The 24244-nt window shown below is 35.5% G+C and overlaps 1 protein-coding gene across 8 annotated transcripts in view; it reads left to right on the top strand.

The window, feature by feature from the left end:
* The window catches only part of cntn5 (contactin 5), a 444657-nt gene that overhangs the window by 341287 nt on the left and 79126 nt on the right, over positions 1-24244 (top strand). For all 8 annotated transcript variants that reach the window (XM_087291634.1, XM_087291631.1, XM_087291630.1 and 5 more), the window contains 1 exon segment: positions 13334-13478. In XM_087291634.1, the coding sequence (XP_087147760.1) occupies positions 13334-13478 (145 nt within the window).

Raw genomic sequence — 24244 nt, 5'->3', positions numbered from 1 at the left:
TAATATAATAATAATAATAATAATAATAATAATAATAATAATAATAGTATTGTTAGTACACTGTGAAAATTGATATGATCAGTTAGTCATGACAACATATTTTTTGTTCATTGTAACTTATTAAACTCGATGTTCTAACTTAACTTTGTAAGTTATTCAAGCTGTTATATGTTAGTTTAACATAATTTAAGTTCAATAAACTCATAGGGTTAATTAGATTCAGCCTAAACAAAGGCAACCAGGATTTTTTTACAGTGTAGTAGTAGTAGTAGTAATAAAGTGCAAATGTGACATGATTTCTAAACTGAAAAGAGTATTTAGAAAATAGTATTTATTATTTCCTTATAATCTTAAAATTATTTTGTTGTTGAAGTCATGAGATTTCAACAGTAATAACCATATTTTGTCTTTAAACATTTTTTTGTTTTGTTTTTTTGCAAGCATTGTTTTGTTGCAGCATTTTGCATTATTTATGTTGCCTTTTTACCTTATGAAATACTTTTATTAAACAACAAATTTTTATTCATAATCATTATAAAACTACAGTTGAATGATTTGAACACTTTTCCTCAAATACATGCGATTTTTAAATACTACTGGTTTTATTTTATTTTATTTTACTTTATTTTTCTTTATTATTATTTAAATAAGAAGGATTCCATTACTCACAAATATATAGTGGAAAAAATTGCTCACACACATGGCAAAAGCAATCGATATATTAAAGAGAATTACTCATGGGTGAGCAATGTTGAAAGGGCCATTTAACTCATTTGCTTTCTCTGTGAGTGTTATTGATAGGCGACTTTCAATCACAAACAATGAATAATTCCTGAAACCTGAAACAGTCTTTATAGAATGACAACAAAAGACACAACAAGAGCAAGAAGCGATCAATTCCTGCCTTCTTTGAACTCAAAATAGCGCGTTTCAGAGGCTGAGAAGTCTGGTGGCAGCACATTTGAGGAAGAAAGAAACTTTAGTGATATTGAGTTAGGTGTCCGTGAGGATCGGCAAAAGCGGAGTCTACACAGACAGAGCTGTCACAAACACCCCGCAGGAAAGCAGGCGAGATGAAAAGACAGAAGGAGAAAGAGACTGAGGAGGGAAACAGTTATTCTGGATGGAGTTTAGCTTGTTTGTCAGTCTCGGTGTAATCAGAAAGAAAAAATAAAAATGATGAAAATGCCAGAACTCGCTGTCTCTGGATAACCGGGATGAAACAAAGGAAAGATGGAGACTGGAATTGCGTGTTTACTGGAGACAGCCTCATTTTCTCCTTGTCAGCTTTGATTGTCCCACACATTTCTAAGAAGCATGGGGTTGTGTTTTTGTCACTTTCCTGGGGGTCATTTTCATTTACATTGCTCATTATGCCCTTTTGTTTGTCCATGAAAGCCCTGACCAAGTCAACACAAGATGAACACAAATAATTTCCTTTGGCAGGAGTCATGTTCAATTCATTTTTAAAGACTAATGACTCGGAGGAGTGAAATGTGTGTGTGTATATATATATATATATATATATATATATATATATATATATATATATATATATATATATATATATATATATAAATATATATATATATATATATATATATATATATATATATATATATATATATATATATATATATATATATATATATATACACATACACACACACACACACACAACACACACAGTTGAAGTCAGAATTATTACCCCCCCCCCCCTGAATTTATTTTTATTTTTTAAATAATTCCCAAATGATATTTAACAGAGTAAAGAAATTTTCACAATATGTCTGATAATATTTTTTTCTTCTGGAGAAAGTCTTGTTGTTAGCTAGAATAAAAGCAGTTTTTAATTTTTTAAACACCATTTTACGGACAAAATTATTAGCCCTTCTACGCTATATTTTTCCTCGATAGTCTACAGAACAAACCATAAGTATACAATAACTTGCCTAATTACCCTGACCTGCCTAGCTAACCTAATTAACCTAAAGTCTTTAAATGTCACTTTAAGCTGTATAGAAGTGTCTTGAAAAATATCTAGTCAAATGTTATTTACTGTCATCATAGCAAAGATAAAATAAATCAGTTGTTAGAAATGAGTTAATAAAACTATTATTTTTAGAAATGTGCTGAAAAGAATCTTCTTTCCGTTAAACAGATATATATATATATATATATATATATATATATATATATATATATATATATATATATATATATATATATATATATATATATACTTTTTTTTTTTTCTTTTTTTTTTTTGCACAAAATGAACAAAACGGGAGGGTGGTTGGAGATGGGTCTGAAATACCAGAGACTGCTGGGAAACAGTAGTCTTGGCAGGTATAAATATGTTTAAACATTTGTTTTGAAAATCCTCTTTCCATTATTTTAATAATTTAATAATTCCATTATTCCATAATTTTTACAGGGGCAAACCATATTTACATTGTTTTTATTATTATTATTATTACAATTTGTTCTTGTTTTAATTTTCAATAATCAAAATATACAGAGGTTAAGACCATAAAATTGAAACACTGGCCAATTTCTTGTTGGAGGTTTCATGGGTAAATTTGACCAGCCTAATGCAGTTACTGGTGTGGAGAAGCCCTATAGAAGCATACCACCCAGATTGTTGATTGACCAGAGTGAAGCATGGAGGTGGATCGGTTTGGGCTAGCATTCCTTAGACCCAGTACTTATTCCATTACTGGCAAGGACTACCAAACTGCTAAACTCAGTTCAGTTCACCTTGATTTGTATAGCGCTTTTACAATGTAAATTGTGTCAAAACAGCTTCACATAAATGGTCATAGTAACTGGAACAGTGTGGTTCAGGTTTTAGTGTTCAGTTCAGTTTAGCTCAGTTCAGTGTGGTTTAATAGTCAATACTAGGAGTCCAAACACTGAAGAGCAAATCCATCGATGATAAGCTCTACAGATTCTGAACCATGCAAGTCAGTGGCAACAGCGGCAAGGAAAAAACTTCACCAACTGGCGAAAGTGAAGAATAAAAAATAAATAAAATAAAAAAACCTCGACAGAAACCAGGCTCGGTTGGGCACGACCATTTCTCCTGTTGCCAAACGTCTTGTGCAGAGCTGAAGTCTGTACGCTGAAGGCTGGAGAATGCTAGACCTCAGCGAAGACTCTTCTGTACCTGGAGTGTCACAGGAATCAGTCTCATGCTCTCCACTCCTCTATGACCACCGCAGCTCTGCATACAGTCTGGACCAGGATTATGGAAATCGTGGGATCATCTCGATCTGCTGGTCTTTTATCGAATCAGTGGAGCTGCCTAATCTGAGGGCCTCAGGATGAGAATCCTCAGATAGAGATAGAGAATAAAGAGAACAGTAAGCGCAGCTGCTATTCTGCTATTCTGGAGAACCATGCACACTCAATGGTTCAAACATTATATCCTGAAGGTGGTGAAGTGTATCAGGATGATAATGCACCAATACACACAGCAAGACTGATGACATCGTGGTTGGATGAACATGAACGTGAAGTTGGACATCTCCCATGGTCTGCACAGTCACCAGAAATAAATATTATTGAGCCATTTTAGGTGATTTAGAGGAGCGAGTCAGGAAACATTTTCCTCCACCAGCATCATAAAAGCTGCTTTTCCACTATCGTGCCAAACCGTTCTAAGAACACTTCGGTACGGTTACGGTTGTTTCTCCACTGAGCCTGGAACGGCGCGGCACGATTACAAACCGTTCTTGGCCCGGAATTTTCGGCACGGTTAGACAACCGTGCTGAACTGTGCTGACAGATTCTGTGTGTTGACGTCGCGACTCGGTTGCTAAGCTACCACAGCTGGCTCAGCAGAAGCGCGCTAGTCATCAGACATCCTCAATAAACTACAGTACATTTAATATAAAATAATGATCCAGGTCTAAACGATATTTGTAAAGGATTTTAAAACCATAGAGCAGTCTCTGGAAGAGAAGTGAATAACTCATCACATTCTTACGAAGATATTTTATTCATTAAAGTTATTATTTTATTGTCTTGAATACAGACCTACTTCGCCTGCCTGAATGCGAGTTTATTGCACGCAGCGCTGTATTTCACAGCACAAAACTCGCTCTGATCCGGGAGAGACATGCAAGCGACTCCCAACAAACACATTTACGTTGTAGCGATGTCTGCACAACGTTGTATTTTTTCAAAGGCAACGTTGCCGCTTACGTGCTCGCTACATTGTCACAACGTAGAAATGTAAGACGTGAGAAGGCTGTAGCAACGTTGTCGTGCGACATTCAGCAACCGCGAGGCGGCGTTCTTACTACTTGTATTAATATTTTTTTTGTGGCAGTTTATCAATACTGCCTAGAATACAGGATAAGCAGCAATTCTTTTCCAGTATTGCTTAATATGAAATATTGTTCAATTATTTTTCCTATTTAATTTAACAACTGCATGTGTAAACTTTAAAGTGTAAAAATAACACACAAATGAATATAATCAAACTTTTTATTATATATTTCACAACATTTAATACATACAGTACAAATCTAATTATAAACAAACAGTATAAAGTTTAGATTATATATATATATATATATATATAATTAAACTAAAGGGTAAACAAACAAGAAAAGTAAACAAGAAATCATTAAAATATATATATATATATATATATATATATATATATATATATATATATATATATATATATATATATATATATATATATATATTTATATATATATATAAATATATAAATTAAAATTCAGACACTGGGCAGTGAAGCTCTGGACTGGAGAATACAGCAGACCAGGGAGCGCAGCTGAAGACCAGGCATAGTTGTTGGTATGGAGAAAGCAGTCAGAGGAAGAAACAAATTCAACAGATAATCCAGCTTCAGAGATCCACAGCAGACACAAGTCAAAATAGGCAGTGAACAAGAGAGGACAGATGGAAACGAATATGACTAGCAAGTTATTGAAATTTCAGACATTTATTGTAATTTCATTACATATAAAATCTCCAGTGAACGGAATGCCGAAATGTTACTCGCTCGTAACAACTTCATTACGGCTTTTGTGTGTGTGTGTAATGTTGGAACAGATTGTTGTCGAAATCGTAGGTTTGTTTGAATATTCACGATTTACGTATCTTATTTAGCAAGAAGAAATAAAGCAATACTCACTTCTCCTCGGTCGTTGATGAATGAGACGACGGCTTGTTGAAATTTAAACTGATTCAGCTGTGACCAGTAAATGTTGTACAGTGGTTGTCCACGCCACCTAAGCACAACCTAAAGTATGCGGCCCTCGTGATGTTTAAATGGCAACCTTATGACATCGTTGTGACAACGTTTAGCAACAACGTAGAATCCTCAACCTTTTTGAAAGGTTGGTACAACGTTGTAGGAAGGTCGCTACGTTGAGGCAACGTTGTGTGTTTGTTGGGCTTGCGCTGCTGACTTTTTTTTCCTGCTGCGCATCGAATAAAGCGAATAAAGTCACGCTTTGCATCGTCGATGTCCAAATTCCACAACAACATCACTATATCCATGGAACACGAACTTGCAGACTCTTTTAACAACGAGGAAATAATTGCACTTTTTAATTCAAAGCCAGGACAGCTTGTTAATACCGGCGAGACCAACTGAAGGACGGCATTTTCGTGTTGTAATGTCGGCCGTCCAAAAGACTTTGCTTGACAGCTTTACGGAGCGGCACTGTAACTGTCCAAGGTACTGTTGTATGATTTATATTATAGCATATGCACTAATAAACAAGTCAAAAGAATGAATGAATTAAATAAATATGGATTCTTAAATGTCAGTATTGCTTTTACTTAAAAAATATCAATACGTTTTCACAAATGTTTTATAAAAATAAAATGAGCAATTTTTATCATTTCAGCTATAGGCAATTATATGATTCAATTATACATAAGTTATATGACATTTATGAGGCATGTAGTATGTTTCTGTGTTTTTTTTTTTTTTTGTGGTGATCTTTATTATAGCTACGCAAATATTTTCTAAAACGTCTAGCAATAATTCGCCTACAGCTTGTTAGTTAATTATGAACACAAAAATAATTATAATAATAAAAATAAAATGATCAAAATAAAAAGATGAGCATTTTGCTGGATATAATAGTGCTTTATATGCTTTAAATCCTGCGATATATTTTCATATTAGTTTTTTTTTCACTTGCTGCATTCGTTATTTAATGTTTGAATAGTAAAACAAATAACAGCCATCGCTTAATTGGTTTCATTTTACCATCAAAATGTAGTATATTTTATATCATTATCAACTTTTTATATAAAAACGCAGTGTAATTTAAATAATTGTTTAAAATGAAATAATTTAAGTGCTGTGTTTTTATTAGTGAAAGTGCCCGCTCACCTTTGACAAGGCCTGTCCAAAATTATATTTCTGCCACTATAATGCAAATGCAATATTATTGTTGTCTTATCATTGTTTATTTTTCTGTTATGTTCAGAGATTTTAAATATTATTTATTTCCCCTCCAATTATTTTCAATCATCACGTTACATTTTGGTAATTTTCCCTCCAAATAAAATTTAGCCAGAGCTGCGCAACATATGAATAAATAAGGGTGCACATGTACCTATATTTAGCACCCCTATATGATAGAGCGGCATAACAGTGTTTAGTCACATGGTTGCTTTTGCTTTTATGAAAATAATAAATAAATAGTTTCGGCTCTTATTTAACTTTAATTGAACAAAGGGAGCCGTTTACATTGCGTTACCAAGGCAACTACTGATGCGTTTTGTGTAATGTTTTAAAGAGCTTTGTCGCAGCACGACAGTGGAAAATGAAACCGTATCCGTGCTGTCTGGCCCGGTTTGGCACGGAATGGAACAGTTCTGTTTAAAGAACGATTCAGCACGATAGTGGAAAAGCGGCTATAGTGACCTAGTCACTATTTTGCTAGAAGAACGGCTCAGAATCCCTCTGGACACTGTACAGGACTTGCATCTGCTATTCCTAAGATTAATTGATACAGAATCGGCAGCAAAAGAAGGCCCTACAACATACTAATGAAATATTGTGGTCTAAAAGTATAGTTATTATGTACACAAACATTCTGTAGCAGTAAATTGTGATTCATGTCTCTATGGTCTCATTGCCACATGCAAATGCGGAAAGAATATGAACAATATTTAATGCTTATCCAATTTTCCAAGAGACTGTGATTCACAGAATTTTTTCTGTTCACTTTTCCTTTTCCCTCCAGCTGCAAAAAAAAAAAAAATGCTTGTTTAGTTCTCTGGAGTGACAGTCAGAAGGAATTTATTTATATATTTATCTATCCTTTGGATGTATTTGTGACAAATGCTCCAGTTGCTAGTGCCTATGGGGAGAGCTGTCGAGCGTGACTTAGTCTATTCTCTGTTATAAGCGTGAGCACATATTGCAGTGACATCTTACACGGCTAACAGCAGCCTTCTTTCAGATGAGCCATGGCTGCAGGCTGGCTCCAGTGCTGGCACATCCGCATCCAGCCACTGCCATGCTGCTTATGCCCTCCAGGCCAGTGAAGTGGGCGTCCCTGAGTGAACCAGCAGGGAGTCATCGCATCCCAAAGACCTCTTAGTCTTCAAAAACTCCCACTTAAAAATCATACACTAAGATTCCTGGAAATGTTGTGTCACACACAAAGCAAGCGTGCGCATATTCATTACCAAAAACACACCAAAGCCCTCAACTCCAGGCTTAATAAAATCATTCATAGGTCTTGAGTCTCTCAGCATGGAGGATGGGGGTGTTTTGTGGGGCCCTTTGGCAATTGTATAGATTAAAATGTCATCTTTTCTAATGTCACCCGTAAAAAAAAAAACAAGCAACCTTTGACTAAACACTCCTGTTGAGGCCTGTCAGCATGTAGCTATAGGCCCCAGAAGGCTCCAGCGGCTCTGCAGACATCATCACTTTTAGCTCATGTGTGTTTAGCTCTGCTCACTTAAAAACCACCACACAGTGTCCTCCCCAAGCACTGAGTGCATGTCCTTGAGAATCTAAGGCCTCTAATGCACTCTCTTCAGATGTAAACATCAGTGTACAGGAATGGCCATCTTTTAGAGAACATTTACACAACATCGATCTAGCATAAAACCGAAGTTACATCCACTGCGTTTTGAAAACATCCTATGTCTATACAAAACATGAACAAAATGATCTGCATTTACACATATCCTCAAAAAAAATGACCAATAATGCTATAATACATAAGTAGTAACCTTGTGAAGGTAATAGTGGCTGAAACTGCAGTTCATTGGCTGGCCACTTGGGACTGGCTCCAAAAAGGAACAAATCCACATTGACTTCCATGTTAAAATTTACAGAAGGAAAAAGCCTGGTGCAAAATAATAATAATAATAATAATAATAATAATAATAATAAATAAATAATTTGGTGTATATAGCTAATATTACACTTCATGACAACTGTGAGGGGGTGAATTATTTTATAACTGATCAGTTTAATGTATATTAAGCCTTAACATTTTAAATAATTGAAAGCATGGCCATGTTGACTGGTATTTGCTGTTTAAAATCAAGTCACCTCAGCCTATAACCGTGCAGCTTTATACAGTTGAATGTCTTTTGGGGTAATTTCATTCAATTATCAAATAATATAGTATACCATGTACAATTGGAAGTACAAATGCTGTATTACGCAAGCGGTAACCTTGTAAAGCTAATAATGACTGAAACTGCAATTCATCAACTGGCCAGTGGGGGCCAGCCCCAAAAAAGAGTACATCCCTTTTGACTCCCATGTTAAAATTATCAAATTTTAAGTAGGAAAAATGGTGTTTAAAACCTGGTGCCAAAAATGTTTTGGTGTATATAGCTAATATTACAATTCATGACAACTGTGAGGGGGTGTACTATTTTATAACTCATCGGTTTAATGTATATTAAGCCTTAACATTTTAAGTAATTGAAGGCATGGCCATGTTGACTGATATTTGCTGTTTGTCGTCAAGTCACCTCAGCTCATAAGAGAGGCTGAACTTGGGATATCTTTCGTATTTGTGCTTTTGTTTTGTGTGTCTTTACATAGTTAAATGCCTTTTGGGTTTATTTCATAAAATTATCAAATATTATGATATATCATGTACATTTGGGAGCACAAATGCAAACAATAACCTCTTAAAGCTTATAGTAACTGAAACTGCAATTCCTCGGCTGACCACTGGGGGCTGGCTCCAAAAGGGAGCAAATCTTTATTGACTCCCATGTTAAAATGCCCAACTTTAAAGCACAAAAAAAGGTGTTAAAAGCCTGGTGGGAAAAATATTTTGGTGCATATAGCTAATATTACCCTTTATGACAACTGTGAGGGAATAAATTGTTTTATTTTTTATTTTTTTTACTCATCCATTTCATTTATATTAAGCCAGGGGTCACCAATCTCCGGCCTGGAGGGCCGGTGTCCCCGCAGGGTTTAGCTCCAACTTGCCTCAACACACCTGCCTGGATGTTTCAAGTATACATAGCAGACCTTAATTAGCTTCAGTTCAGGTGTGTTTGATTAGGGTTGGAGCTAAAACCTGCAGGACATCTGCCCTGCAGGAACAAGTTTGGTGACCTCTGTATTAAGCCTTACCATTCTGCATCGTTAACAGAATGGACACTTGAGCGACAGCCCAACCACAGAACTTAGCATGTCTGTTGTATTTGTGCTTTTCCTTGGCTTTACACAGTTGATTGTCTTTTGAAGTTATTCTTACAATTAGTAAATAATATGGCGTGCTGTACACAATTGTTGCATGCAAATGTACATTTTTGTCCCATCTTTGATGTACAACAATCTAGTATTCATGCAGATTCGTTTCCCTACAAAATCACCCTAATCATTCTTTAAAAATAGTTATTCAAGCCATTTGGTGAAATATGGTTTATATCGGAAAATGCATTTAAGAAAAAGAAACGCTGCTTTTAACATCAGTATTAATTACCATTTGATTTTGTGACTTTAAAAGTTACCCTTTGCTTGCGTCAACTTGTTGTGAGTTCCCCACAGACAGCTTAGACATTTAACAGTAATTATCTTCAAATGTCCTTGTGGAGGGCTGAATTATTTTATATCGTTTGGCTTAGAATTGTTTTACTTCTGATAGAATGTCATGCATAACAATAAAGCCACTCATTATGAACCCATCATTCACAACGACACAAATGTCATCATTACAGTCATTCTGGAAATTTTTATCTCCCTTTAGAGACACACAAACCTCCTGTCTCTGAATACTGACCTGATATTTCATTAGGAAATCACTTTCGTTATCCATGTTTTACCGCTATAGTGATCCCTGTAGTTCCATGAAATGTGCTAAAAGTCAAGATAAATGGTGTCACGTGATTAATTACAAAAGGATTCACGTCATTAGTTAGGAATTGATCGGTGCAAGCGTAATTAAATTGGTGAGTGAGTGTGTTATTCAAGCATTTGCATTTCACAAATTAAATTTGTCCTTAAGTGTTTAGTGTTTCTTAGGTTTTTTGTTTTGTTCTGTATTCATTAAGGTATTTTTTTGTCTTAAATATAATATAAGTAACATGTGAGAATTAATTAAAAAACATTAAAGAAATGGTTCACCTAAAAGTTGTTGCTTCATTAGTGCATTTTCTTTCTTTAGCTGAAACCATGATGATTCACAGTCATAAAAATATACTTATTACATCATTAAGCCTATTAAAACAGTCTACTACATGGAAATGAAGTAATTAAAGTAGTAATTAAATTAAGTAATAGTTAAGTAATTAAATATCATTACACTTTTCATTCACAGTATATTAAGTGAACGTTTCTTATTCTTATTAAACGTTTCTGATTCTTATTAAAGGGATACTGTTTACACTTTATTTACTCAGTGGTTCTAAACCTTTATGGGTTTCTTTCTTCTGCTGAACACTAAAGAACATGTTTTGAAGACAGCTGAAAACCTGTATTCATTTACTTCCCACATAGCAAAATTTCTCTGGCCCACACAATCAGCTTTTGCTTGGCCCACATGCCGCAGTGAATTAGGGTACATGATTTGACCAAGTCTAGCTTCCATACAAGGGCCAAACATGAACCATATTTGGGCCAAGTCTCAGCCAAGTTAATAAGTCATAACTGGGCCTGGATTGGGCCAGATATGTTAGCGTGTCATGACTGCAATTAGTTTAATAAACCCATGAAGCAATTTGTTTTATGGCCACACTTTTTTCTCAAAGTGGCCCGATTTGTAAATTTTTTTTCTTTACTCAAAAATAATTTAAAGGTATTTCAAAAGTGGGTCAAGATAAGCCAAACTTACGTGGCTCACATATACATTTTTAACATCTGGGCCAAATATTACATTTGATATATGGCCCACGTCTTGTATGCTGCCTTAAAGACATTGCTACCTCTGCCAAACCTGAGCCATGCTTGGCCCACATGCTGTATGCCAATGTCGGATGACAGCCTGCTGTGCCAGCTTCATGGCAAATCTGGGCCAGAATTATTTGCTACCCTGGTTCCATAGTGGGAAATCAATAATATGCTATTTTGGTGACTTCAAATCCACATTAGATTGTGGTCTTTTCAAAAGAGTGTGTAGCTACAAATGCCTGTGCATCAGCATAGCGGCAGATTCAAAACAGGAGTGACGCTATCTGAAAAAAAAAAAAAAAAAACAGAAAATGTCTAAAGAAGTGTTTTATCCTGCGTTCACACTAGATGTGGATGAAGCGTCACGCACGAGTGATTTACATGTTAAGTCAATGCAAAAATGCGCATAGACATCTAAACTTCAGCGGACAATTGCGTCATGTCAAGACCTTGCTTTTGTAGGGAAATGATTATGACGTAGTTCCTGTTGTTGGTGTCCCGGGGAGGAAATCGGATTCTGAAGGACTGCTGCAAGCCTCCATCATCCAGGTGTAGTTTCTGGAGGAAGTGATGAACTGGTTGCACCTCAGAAAGGATCTAGTGGATTAAGACATAACACTAAATGAATCTACACTGTTTTGACCCTTTATAAAGCACATAAACACAGCTAACAAACAGCTAACACAGCTGAACAAACAAGATCCTGTTTCTGTCTACTTTTCTGAAATTGATTCGTTTGTTAAGTGGTGTGATGAAAACTTTTTAAAAGTAAATACAAAAAAAACAAACAAAAAAAAACAAACAAAGGAAATAATCTTTGTTCCCAAGTGTGTTATCGAGCATTTACCAGTGTTTGTACATAATCAAGAAATCACTCAGGTACAGTCATACTAGTATTTGGGAGTTCACATAGACCGGTCTTTAACATGGGTCACTCTGTGAGAAGCTTCACCAAAGACTGTATTTTCTACGAAGGTTTTATGGTGTTGATAAGAAAATCATGTACTCATTTTATCAAGCTGTGTTTGAAAGAGTTATCAGGTATGGTCGATCTACATGGTATGGCAATCTTTCTGTAAATCTGAAATCAAAATTTTTTAATATTATCAGAACTGCTAAAAGACTAGGATCTGAAAATTTTACTAGTATACAAACACTTTACTAGCAATGCACTCTGAATGAAGCTAAAAGAATTTTAAGTAACCCATCTTATGTACTCTTCCCATCTTACGAACTTTGACCTTCTGGAAGAAGATACAGAACTTTCCGCTGGAAACGGAACAGATTTAAGAACTGTTTTATTCCAGTGTCAGTCAGACTATTGAACACTGAACAATAGTGTGTGTAATTATTTTGCATGTTGACTTATTCTTTTAAATTGTTATTGTGGCAAAACCTGCTGAAGTGCTGTGTAAGTCTACAGAAAATTTCCCCTTGAGGAATAAAAAAGTATACAAACAAACAAACAATACTATCCCAATAAAATCCAAGTTAGCCTTTTAGCAATGAAGCTAGAGTCAACGGGCAGACCAAAGCCCTACCCATGATGCGAATCCGCGTTTATTGTGAAGGGAATTTGATGCTCAAAAGAAGAAAATTTGATGCGTGAATGAAGTTAGTAAACTCAAAATGTTTACGCATCTATTTATGCGCGAAAAGTGCAATTTATCAGCACATAAAGAATGTGGTGTGAACTTAGCGTCAGACAAAAGAAGTCTACAGTGTTCATCTGTGCATCCTAAAACTTCAGTTATTTAGGGAGACAAAAGATTCCAGTTAGTGTGCTCTTTTATTTTTTAAGACCTTTTAAGCTACATATTACATGAAATATTAAAACGTGTCATAATAAGTGCAGTTTAATGACTAACTTTCCATTTTTGGGTGATCTAAGTTAAATTTTAATTATGTTATATGTTTTTTTTTTTGTTTTTTTTTTGTTTTTTTTTTTAATAGCATCAGCTCCCATGTTCAACAACAACCCAGTCCGTCTCATCGCAACCGTTGGGAAAGACGTGTCTCTAGAGTGCCGTCCTCGTGCTTCACCCAAACCCAGAATCTCATGGAGGAAAAACGACCGAAGACTTCAACCCAGCCGAAGGTAAGTAAGAGAGTCCCAGCTGAAGCGCAGTTTAGCTTCGTGACCGAACATGTTTTGCATGAAACTGTGATAATTATCAGGATTCGGGATGAAGCAGTGGCAGTCCACTCCTAAGGGTCTGTGTTTTTAATTGATTCCAATTAAATATGCCCATAAACACGCATACATTTACATGAATCTGTGTGCTCAGGGGCTTTAATCAATGTTCTTGTCCAATGATTACCGGTCTCATGCTGGGTTTAGCTCTGCTGAGGTGCGATGCGGTGACAGGTTTGTTTGCACTCTCACAGCTATTAAGCTAGTTTGCTATGCAAGGTTGCATTGTGATTGATGTCATGCTGATTTCCTATTATTGTCAGGTTCATTCTTTTGGATTTTATATATATAGCAGTTGCCAAAAGGGATGTCAGGCCTAGGAAAAATGCTAAATTTGTCCTTTATTTTGTCCAATGTTAATATTTGAATTGGTTTAGCTGTATTTTGTTTACTATATTTGATTTCTAGGGACCTTTTTTTCAAATAATATTTAAGTTAAATATAACCTATAACATATGGAAAGCAAGATCAGTTTCTTTGGAATACTGAATTTATTAGGTGTTTTAAAGAGCCCCTAATATGCATTATAAAGGGGTATATATTAGTTTTAGGGGTCTCCAACAACAGGCTGACCTGCATGCAATTGTTTTTACCCAATTATCCCAATGGCTCTCATATGATTTGTTCAATGATTCATTTGTTTTCAAACCCCTTCTTTGCATGAGGCTAATTTGCAGCGATTGCAAGTAAATTTTTCTCATACAGAGCAGTTGGCTAGATCTATGCATTATAGCTTTTATATTATAGAGTAAAATAACAGATAAACAAAGACTGCTGTTCAGTTAATTTTCCCAGCGCATAAACAGCTCTCGTTAATAGTTAACATGCTTTTACTTTCATATTCGACATGAAACACACATTTACCTATAGGGATGACATCCCACCCTACACATAATTTTCTCTTCATATAGCCATATATGCCTACACTGAGAAAAAAAATTATTCAAAGATGATTCCTTGGATTTACTCAATTTTTTATGTTAAGTGGTTGTAAACAATTTATTTGGGCTGAATTTAATCAAACTAATTAAGTTGAACATGAATAAATTTAATTTGTTTGTTTAAATTCAACACAAATAAGTTGTTTGCAACAGTTCTGCATGCAACACTTTTTTTCAGCATATTTCATAGCTAAATACACTGTGATATAGCTTGGTTCAGATCGTATCGCTTTCTCACTACAATCAATCCACTCCAGAGTTTATTTAAATCAAGCCGAGACCACTTCTTTCAGGCAATCTCCGACCGATTGTTTTGGTGCGAAGCCGAGCGCGATTGCTGGATTCACATATGCGAAACAAGCTGCGGTGACTAGTATAGGTGTAACGGTTCACAAAAATCACGGTTCGGTTCGATACGACACAGTGGTGTCACGGTTTGGTACAGTGTTGCCAGATTGGAAATGTCAAAGTATCATACCAGAACCTCAAAATTATCGTATTTGGAGGAAAATTATCGTACAAACGTCAAACTGAAAGTATACAGCTATTATCTAGACACATAGCGTTTTGACACAACGTGCAAATCAACACAAAACGTTAAAAAAAACTAGGTACCTTAGTGGGAAGGTTCAAACTCCACCTCCGAGTTGCTGTCATTGAATGTTGCATGTTGCCAGATGTTGAGGGATTTATTTTTTCGTACGAATTGGATGCCATAATGGACTGCAAAATAGTGCTGGTTGGCTTGAAAGCAGTGCACACTCTGAGGTGTGCATGCTTTGTTTTGATGAGACTAACTTTGGAAAAAAACACGTTCACAAGACGCATTTGAATGGGGAAAAACGAGAACATCAAGGGAAAACTCCCATCCTTCTCACCTTCCTTTATAGCTTGAATTGTTTTAACATTATTGCTTAAAAGATCGACCTTAAACTGAAAACTACTGACCTAACCAGTCACATGCAGCAGGAGCGTTAACTCATGAGAGAGAGCCATTCTCCACGTTGATTGGCTGGGAAGAGGCAACATAAGATGAGATAGAAAACGTCCCTAACGCCACCTACTCCTCCCAGACAGAACAGAAAAGATGCAGCTAGATCAATAAGAAGCCCAGAGATTACAATGAAGTTACTTTTAAATGCCATAAAATTCTGAAATTTTCGTACATTATAGGATTTTTCTCATTATTGATCGTACATCGTACAGAGGTCGAAATTATCATACAAATCCGATTATTATCGTACGTCTGGCAACACTGGTTTGGTATGTTTTTGATAGAGCAAAAAAAGAAAAAAGCCAGAGGACTTCTCTGATTTTAATTTACCCGCCTTATTATTAGTTAACAATAATAACTGTGCTGTGTTCTTATGGGTGGTGTCTGATATTGGACATATGATATTGACATATAACTTATTATTTGCACACGTCATCTTAATAGCAGCAACGGTCTTTTCATGAGCTGCATTATTAGTTTCATCTTAGTGAATACATGTTCTTTAGAGATGGTGAACGCGGGATCAGTCACACGATTGACAGCATCGTGATTATTAAATGAAGGATTAGATCACATTAGAACATCTCGTGCTTAAAATGTGTAGATTCAGTGGCAAACACTGTTACCTGAAAACTGTCCCACCGGCTTTACTGTGAATGCTTTAGTCATTTTCATTGCAGACTTTAACCACTGGAAATCTTTTATCCACACTTTTAGCCACACTTTTAATGAACTTGACATTCATTACATGATCAATGATCAGATGTGCCATTATTTGTTACTTTGGGTGGTTTCTCAAACTAAATCTGTCAGTGTTAGACCAAGCTGGAAATGGCTGGAAACCAGTCTGGAAATGGCCAAAACCCCTCTAAAACCAGGCTGGTCAACCAGCTAAAACCAACCAACCAGCCTAGGCTGGTTTAAGCTGGATTTTTCAGCAGGGTAGTGTTTGGGGAAGGCAGCATATTGCCTGCCATGCCATTTGGGATGCCATGATGAGCGTTGTTGCACTAAAAACATTATGTTTTGTAAACTTTCTCTTTTATCTTTTTAGATATTAGTCTGAATCGTTTGGTTTGTAATGCGTTCCGAACAGAAAGTCTCATACTGAACGGTTCAATTTGAATACGCGTATTGTTACACTCTTAGTAACTAGGGAAAAGTGACAAGTTCCGAAAGACAAGTCTATGTGTGAAAGTACCCAAATAGATGTAAAATGAACCGCACAGTGTATGGGCTCACTTTACATCTCCTTTAATAAGATTCCAGCGTTTTATCCATTTTATAGTTTAAGAATGTTAATGTAAGCATATTTTAAAACATATACGTTAGAACAGACTGCGGGGTTAAATGTAAGTGCTCAGAGTCAGTCATCTACGGCACACTGCTTTATTCATCTGTTACAATCTTGTACATGTAACCTCATTAGAATTGAAGTATAGCTTATTTGAGCCATAATATTGTAGACCCTGTTAGCTGATGGCTCATCCGCTGTGGCCATTCATTTATGCATAATCTTATATCAGCACAGAGGAAAATGAGCACCATGAACAAGCTCTTGATGGAGAAGACGCGTCAGTCATCATGAGTGACAGATGTGAAATTATCGGCCCCCGTCGAGCGCTGTAGGCGATAGGGCTGCTGTTTAATAAAAGAGATTCTCCAACACCACCACACACACACACACACTCACATGCTGTGCTGCCTATTCATCTGAAAGAATTAATAATATTAATATTATTTTCATGGTGGCTTTGGTTGTGTTGTGATGGTTTATGAAAGAAGCTGAAGAGCAGATTGTAGAATATTGCAAATAAGTGGAAGTAAAACAAACACTGGGTTAATAATGTATTAGTTGGAGACATGGGCTGCGTTCGAAGCTGCATACCACCAAATAGGTACTGCATTTGAATTTAAATGTACTACTCAGCCTTTGGAAAATGTGAGCAGTATGAATGAAACTCGGACGTACTGCATCCACCATTTTGTCATGATCACGTGACCTACCTGCATGAGTTGCGTCGCCATACTCTCATTCATGAATTATCTTACAGGGCATCGTGGGAAAGCGTAGCATTCATTGGATGCACATTTAAAAATCACGCTGAAAGAAGTAGATCATATGGGTATTTCTCGCATACTGTTTTTAGCTAATTTTATGGTAACACTTTACAATAAGGTTCATTAGTTAATGCATTTACTAACATGAACTAATCATGAACAACACATGTACAGCATTTATTAATCATAATTGAACATTTACTAATGCATTATAAACATCCAAGTCCATGCTTGTTAACATTAGTTAATGCACCATGAGTTAACATGAACTAACAATGAACTACTGTATTTTCATTAACTAACGTTAACCAACATGAACAAATACAGTAGTAAATGTATTGTTCATTGTTTGTTCATGTTAGTAAATGAATTAATTAACATTAACTAATGAACCTTATTGTAAAGTGTGACCAATTTTATGAAAGTATGTGATTTTGGACGCAGCCATATTATCAATTGTGTAAGCCTCTGCAATTTGGTATCTTAAGGGCACAGTTTACCCAAAGATAACAATGTAGTCAAGTGGGTCTAAACCAGGGGTGGCCAATCCTGTTCCTGGAGAGCCACCTTCCTGCAGATTTCAGTTGCAACCCATATCAAACACACCTGCCTGTAATTATCACGTGGCTTTCAGGTCCTAATTAATTGGTTCAGGTGTGTTTGATATGGGTAGCAACTGAAATCTGCAGAAAGGTGGCTCTCCAGCAACCTGGTCTAAACATTTATAAAGTTAAAATCAGAATTATTAAACCTCCTTTGAGTTTCTTTTTCTTTTTTAAATATTTCCCAAATTATGTTTAACAGAGCAAGGACATTTTCACAGTATGTCTGATAATATTTTTTTTCGGTAACACTTTACAATAAGGTTCATTAGATAATGCATTTACTTACATGAACTAATCATGAACAACACATGTACAGCATTTATTAATCATAATTGAACATTTACTAATGCATTATTAACATCCAAGTCCATGCTTGTTAACATTAGTTAATGCACCATCAGTTAACATGAACTAACAATGAACTACTGTATTTTCATTAACTAACGTTAACCAACATGAACAAATACAGTAGTAAATGTATTGTTCATTGTTTGTCTATCTTAATAAACGCATTAATTAACATTAACTATTGAACCTTATTGTAAAGTGTGACCTTTTTTTCTTCTGGAGAAAGTCTTATTTGTTTTATTTTGGCTAAAATAAAAGCAGTTTTGATTTTTTTTTTTAACTAAAAGACCCCTTTAAGCTAATTATTTTTTCATTTGTCGTTATACAATAGCTTGCCTAATTACCCTAATCTGTCTAGTTAACCTAATTAACCTAGTTAAGCCTTTAAATGTCACTTTAAGCTGTATAGAAGTGTCTTAAAAAATATCTAGTAAAATATTATTTACTGTCATCATGGCAAAGATAAAATAAATCAGAAATGAGTTATTAAAACTTTTATGTTTAGAAATGTGTTGAAGAAATCTGCTCTGTATTAAACAGAAATTGGGGAAAAAATAAACGGGGGCGAATAATTCAGGAGTGTTAATAATTCTGACTTGCAAACTATTTTTTTTTTTCTTCTGTTGAACACAAAACACAATGTTCTGAGGAATGTAGGGAAAAAGCAGGTAATGTCATCCATAGTAGCAACAAAAAACAATATGGTAGTCAAATAATACTTTTTGTTTTTTCCAACTCTCTTCAGTATTTCTTTCTATGTGTTTATCAAAAGAGATACCCTTATGCCGCATTAACACTGCACTGTTCAAGCGACTCCATTCCAATTTGTTTTTTTTGTTTTTTTTGTGGAGATATGACCCATGTACGTGTAAGCTGGAACAAATCACATGGATTCTGATTTACTCAAATCAGATTCAGGCCTTGTTTATATGTGGAAATTTATCCATTATGAATCAGATCTGTGTTTTCATGTTTGCAGTGTAAGCAGGTAGATCGGATTTTCGCCTGTCAATGCGAGTCGAGCGTCATTAAAAACCATAGCGAATGACATCAAGTCTGACACTTTCTTTTCAAAACAGACTTCAGCAAAGTCCCAAACCTTAAATCTCATACACGAGGACTTAAACAGCTTTCATATTGTCATATAGCACAGGTATTTAAGCATGTGAATGAGAGCGAGAGAGCACAATGTCCGCCAAGTAACCAACATTAACTAATATAAAACTGTTGCATATCACGTGCATAAATCATGCCATGGACATTACATTAAGATGCCTAAAAGTTAAAAAAGCCTATAAATCAAAAGAAGATGGACAAATGAGAACCTTTCAGTCATAAACTAGAAAAACAGCTTGTCAAAAACTGCAAACAGATTACATACAGGAATAGAGGAAAAAAGCACTCTTTAATTATCATAGATATATACACTAGATGTCGACTGGCCTATTGTTGTCTATTGGATGGAATGCGTCAATAGTGCCGCCATCTTGCTACAGGGTAGCGCTCCTTTGAAATGAATGTGGGACCAATGTACAGTGGAGGACTGTGGCCATCCAAAGCCAGAGATATACACATTTAGACATATATCTATGATCGGGAGTTTTCCTGGATGTTAGTATGTAATTTTTTTTTCTATTTGCGGAAATTATAATTTTACATCACTTTTCTACATTGATGGATCAGTGACCGCACGGGCATTCCTGACAAAAAGCTTGTGTTTGTGTGTACAGAAATTTACTATTCACCCTCCCTGTTAAATCTGATCTAATCATGTCCTGAAACACAGCTCCTCTCCTGCTTTCACTACTTATACTGACGGAGGGAGCGATTCGTTTGTGAATGATCCCCCGATCGACTCTTTCACTAACGTTAGCCGACAATAATACAAGTTTCTGGCATCGCAGCATCTCGTTGTCATATTTCTTTTGCATTGTTTGCTGATTTTATTCAACAAAACTAGCATAAGCCGAGTGTTTAGTGCGAGTTGGAGCTTCTTTGTCCTATGGTGAATGTAGTAAGTGACTGTTATCATCAATAACGTTACCTGATTAGCACAAAAGTTCAGAACATACAAAAACAGAAAAAAAAACTTAATATTACCTATGAAATGTTCTGCCTTTGTGCTTTGATTTCTTTGTTTGCTCGTTTCTACACCCGTAGACAGCGCTAAAGTCCCGCATCTTCACAAAATAACACTGTCTTGACTAGTGCGGTTGAATGACATTTGTCCTGGGAGCACTGTACCAATGTGGCGGCGCTATTGACGCATGCTCAGGGTCGCTATGCGATATCTAGTGTATATATCTATGTTTAATTATCAGCTGTTAGTCAGTCAAATGGAGACGATCGAATACGAGTCACTTTTAAAAGATGATGTAAGCAGGTCATCAAAAAAAAAAAAGTCGGATACAGTCACAAAACCGGAATTGACCATCAAGATCTGCAGTTTAAATGCAGCCATAAATGCAGGTTTGAAGCAACAATGTTAAATCTTTATTACTAACTCTTATTGTTTAATCTGTATAACTGTTTCCCAGTTTAATGTAGCTTTATTTATATATTATACATATTTTTGAGATCTCCTTTGTGTTGCAATGTAATTAAGGTTCTGGTTAATATTAATTAACATTAGTTTGCTTTTGTGTTATGAATAAGCTTTTGATCGAGTAAGTTGCACACAGGAGCATCACTATAGTGATGTCAATCTTGTTATTATCAATAGCTTAATGAAATGTTTTAAAATTATAGAGCAGCTAGGTGGCTCGGTGGTTAGCACTGTTGCCTCAGTGCAAGAAAGTCGCTGGTACAAGTCCCGGCTGGTCCAGTTCTCATTTCTGTGTGAAGTTTGCATGTTCTCAGAGCGTTAGTGTGGGTTTTCTCCAAGTGCTCCGGTCTCCCCCACAGTCCAAAAACATGCTCTATAAGTGAATTGGGTGAACTAAATTGCCATGGATAATCAGATCAAATTTATATTGACAATCACCAAAATGACACAATTTGGATTAAAGCCTATAAGGAGTTCTAAAACATTATTTATGTGGCATAAATACCACACATACACCCATACACATACACACATATACACACTCTAGGGACATCAGACAGTTATTTTAAATATTGTAAATAGGTCCTCTTTATAAAGAGTCTTAGCAAAACCTGTTTTAGATCTCATCCACCATTAGACAAAAATAGTGTTCTATTATATAATTAGTTATTATTTATTAAGGTGTAATTTTCTTCCTAACATTACCACCAGTTTTTTTTTTTTACACACCTCTGATTGTCGTCATCCTAAGAATTCACACCTTGCTTATTTTGAATGCCGAGAGCCACTGGCATCAAACATGTCCTAATTTACTCCTGCCAAGACTGCTGTGAAACCTGAAGCGTGTGTCTCTGAAGACAGTTTTAGTGTTTCATTCCCATTACATTTTCCCCGGTTTCTCTTTCTAAAGGACACACATGTTCAAAGTCAATGCTGACATTTGCATTGCATAATTTTGCGCTAATTTCTAACCTTTGCATGATCACTTTGAATTTCATAACGAGATGCAAGCGCACTAAAGATCTTAACCCTGTAAAGCCTTCTTCTTGTTTGTGATGCACAGATTCTTGGCTTAACAAGGAACATAATCTAACTTTTACTGTAAAATCTATTATACAAGGTCTGGTGCATTGCCTGAATGATATATATATATATATATATATATATATATATATATATATATATATATATATATATATATATATATATATATATATATATCCCTGTTGTATAAATGCAATATCACACTCGTAGCAGTGCGATATGGCTGTATATGTGCTAATATACAGCTATATCGCACTGCTACTCGTGTGATATTGCTCATATACATATTTTTTTTTATTTCATTTATTTATTGTTTCTATTTTATTTTATTTTTTTTATTTTGAAACTCTGAATAAAATGTTTGTTTGTTTTTGAAGCCAACTTTATTAGCCATCCAGTGAATGTAATGATTTAATGTGTGATGGATCATATTTAATAATTCATAACCTGTCAAATTAACTCATCTGTAAAACCTAAATAGTTAAGGTAACTCGAGTCGTTTGAGGTAACCTATTGCAACAAACCATTTAAGTTCAAAAACTAATCCTGATGAGTACTGTGAACTTGCTTCATTAAAGTAAACGAAGCAATTTGAGCACAGTAAAACCCAATAAATGAAGAGATCTCAAACCAACTGAGTGCTTTAAAACTCAATAAGTTAAGGTAACTCAAACTGTTTGAGTAAACCGATTGCTTGAAACTGTTTGAGTTCAAAAAGTAATCTATATGAGTATTGTGAACTTACTCCATTTAAGTTGAAGTACTGAGGTATTTAATTAACTCATTACTTTCAATGCTGAGTTCAAATGTCTTTTCAAATGAGTAGAATTAACTTTCAGTCAATTTTGAGTTAACTACCTTCATTTCATTTGATAAAGTTGATTGTTGGGTTTTACAGTGTACTCAGTTAAACATTTCCTCACATAGTTTATTGACACGTTGTATCTGAAAATGTATTTAAAAAAATTTAGAAAAATACTGATTTTATGCAATCATATTTATATTAGGAGGTATTTTAGGATTAGATTTTAATGTTTATGTATTTTACATATTGTTTTGTTGGTGTCTATGTACAGCAGAACCTTTTTTCTGAAACATATTTCTCCTATGAGAGATTTTACCTTGACCAAGACACACGCATATTACATTATTTTTTCACCTTTCATAACTAAATTCATTTATTCATTCATTTTCTTGTCGGCTTAGCCCCTTTATTAATCCAGGGTCACCACAGCAGAATGAACCGCCAACTTATCCAGCAAGTTTTTACGCAGCAGATGCCCTTCCAGCCGCAACCCATCTCTGGGAAACATCCTCACACATTCACACACACACTTATAAACTACGGACAATTTAGCCTACCTAATTCACTTGTACCACATGTATTTGGACTGTGGGGGAAACCGGAGCACCCGGAGGAAACCCACGCGAACGCAGGGAGAACATGCAAACTCCCTACAGAAACGTCAACTGAGCTGAGGCTCGAACCAGCAACCCAGAGACCTTTTTGCTGTGAGGCGACAGCACTACCTACTGCACCACTGCTAACTAAATTCATCTTGGCCAAGGTCACCAAAACTTAAAACAGATCTGATGACAGGGAAAAAAATGTTAAAATACACTTACAAAATAATAAAAATGATGCATTACACACATGCAAATAATTCCAAACACAGCTTTATTAACAGGTATGTGAGACCCAAGTCCCAAATTCACTACATATTTATCACAGGCCGTACATAGTGTGCAAGTGGAAGCTGACAAATTTATTTACAGACTGCCAAATTGGCTTGTATGTTGATATTCATCACCCGCCAGGGTCAGTTTTCATCTGGCATTCAACCATTTGATCACCCTATCATATAATAAATTATTTTGAGCTAAAATGACCTTACTTTCTCTCTCTAGAAGCTGCAAATAATTTGATGACAGAGGAAAAAAAGGTTCAAATACACTCTCGCTTGATAATAAAAGCGATGCCCTTACACACATCCAAATAAATACAAACACACCTTAACTAACAGAGAGACCCGAGTCCCAAATTCACCACATATTCATCACAGGCCGTACTCAAGTTCGCAAGTGGACGTTGCAAAATTATTTACGGGCTTTTCTGCTGACAGTGGTGCTGT

Source organism: Danio rerio, chromosome 18, assembly GCF_052040795.2.
Source record: "Danio rerio strain M-AB ecotype USA chromosome 18, GRCz13ab, whole genome shotgun sequence".
NCBI lineage: Eukaryota > Metazoa > Chordata > Actinopteri > Cypriniformes > Danionidae > Danio > Danio rerio.
This window is presented reverse-complemented; position numbering and strand designations above follow the sequence as displayed.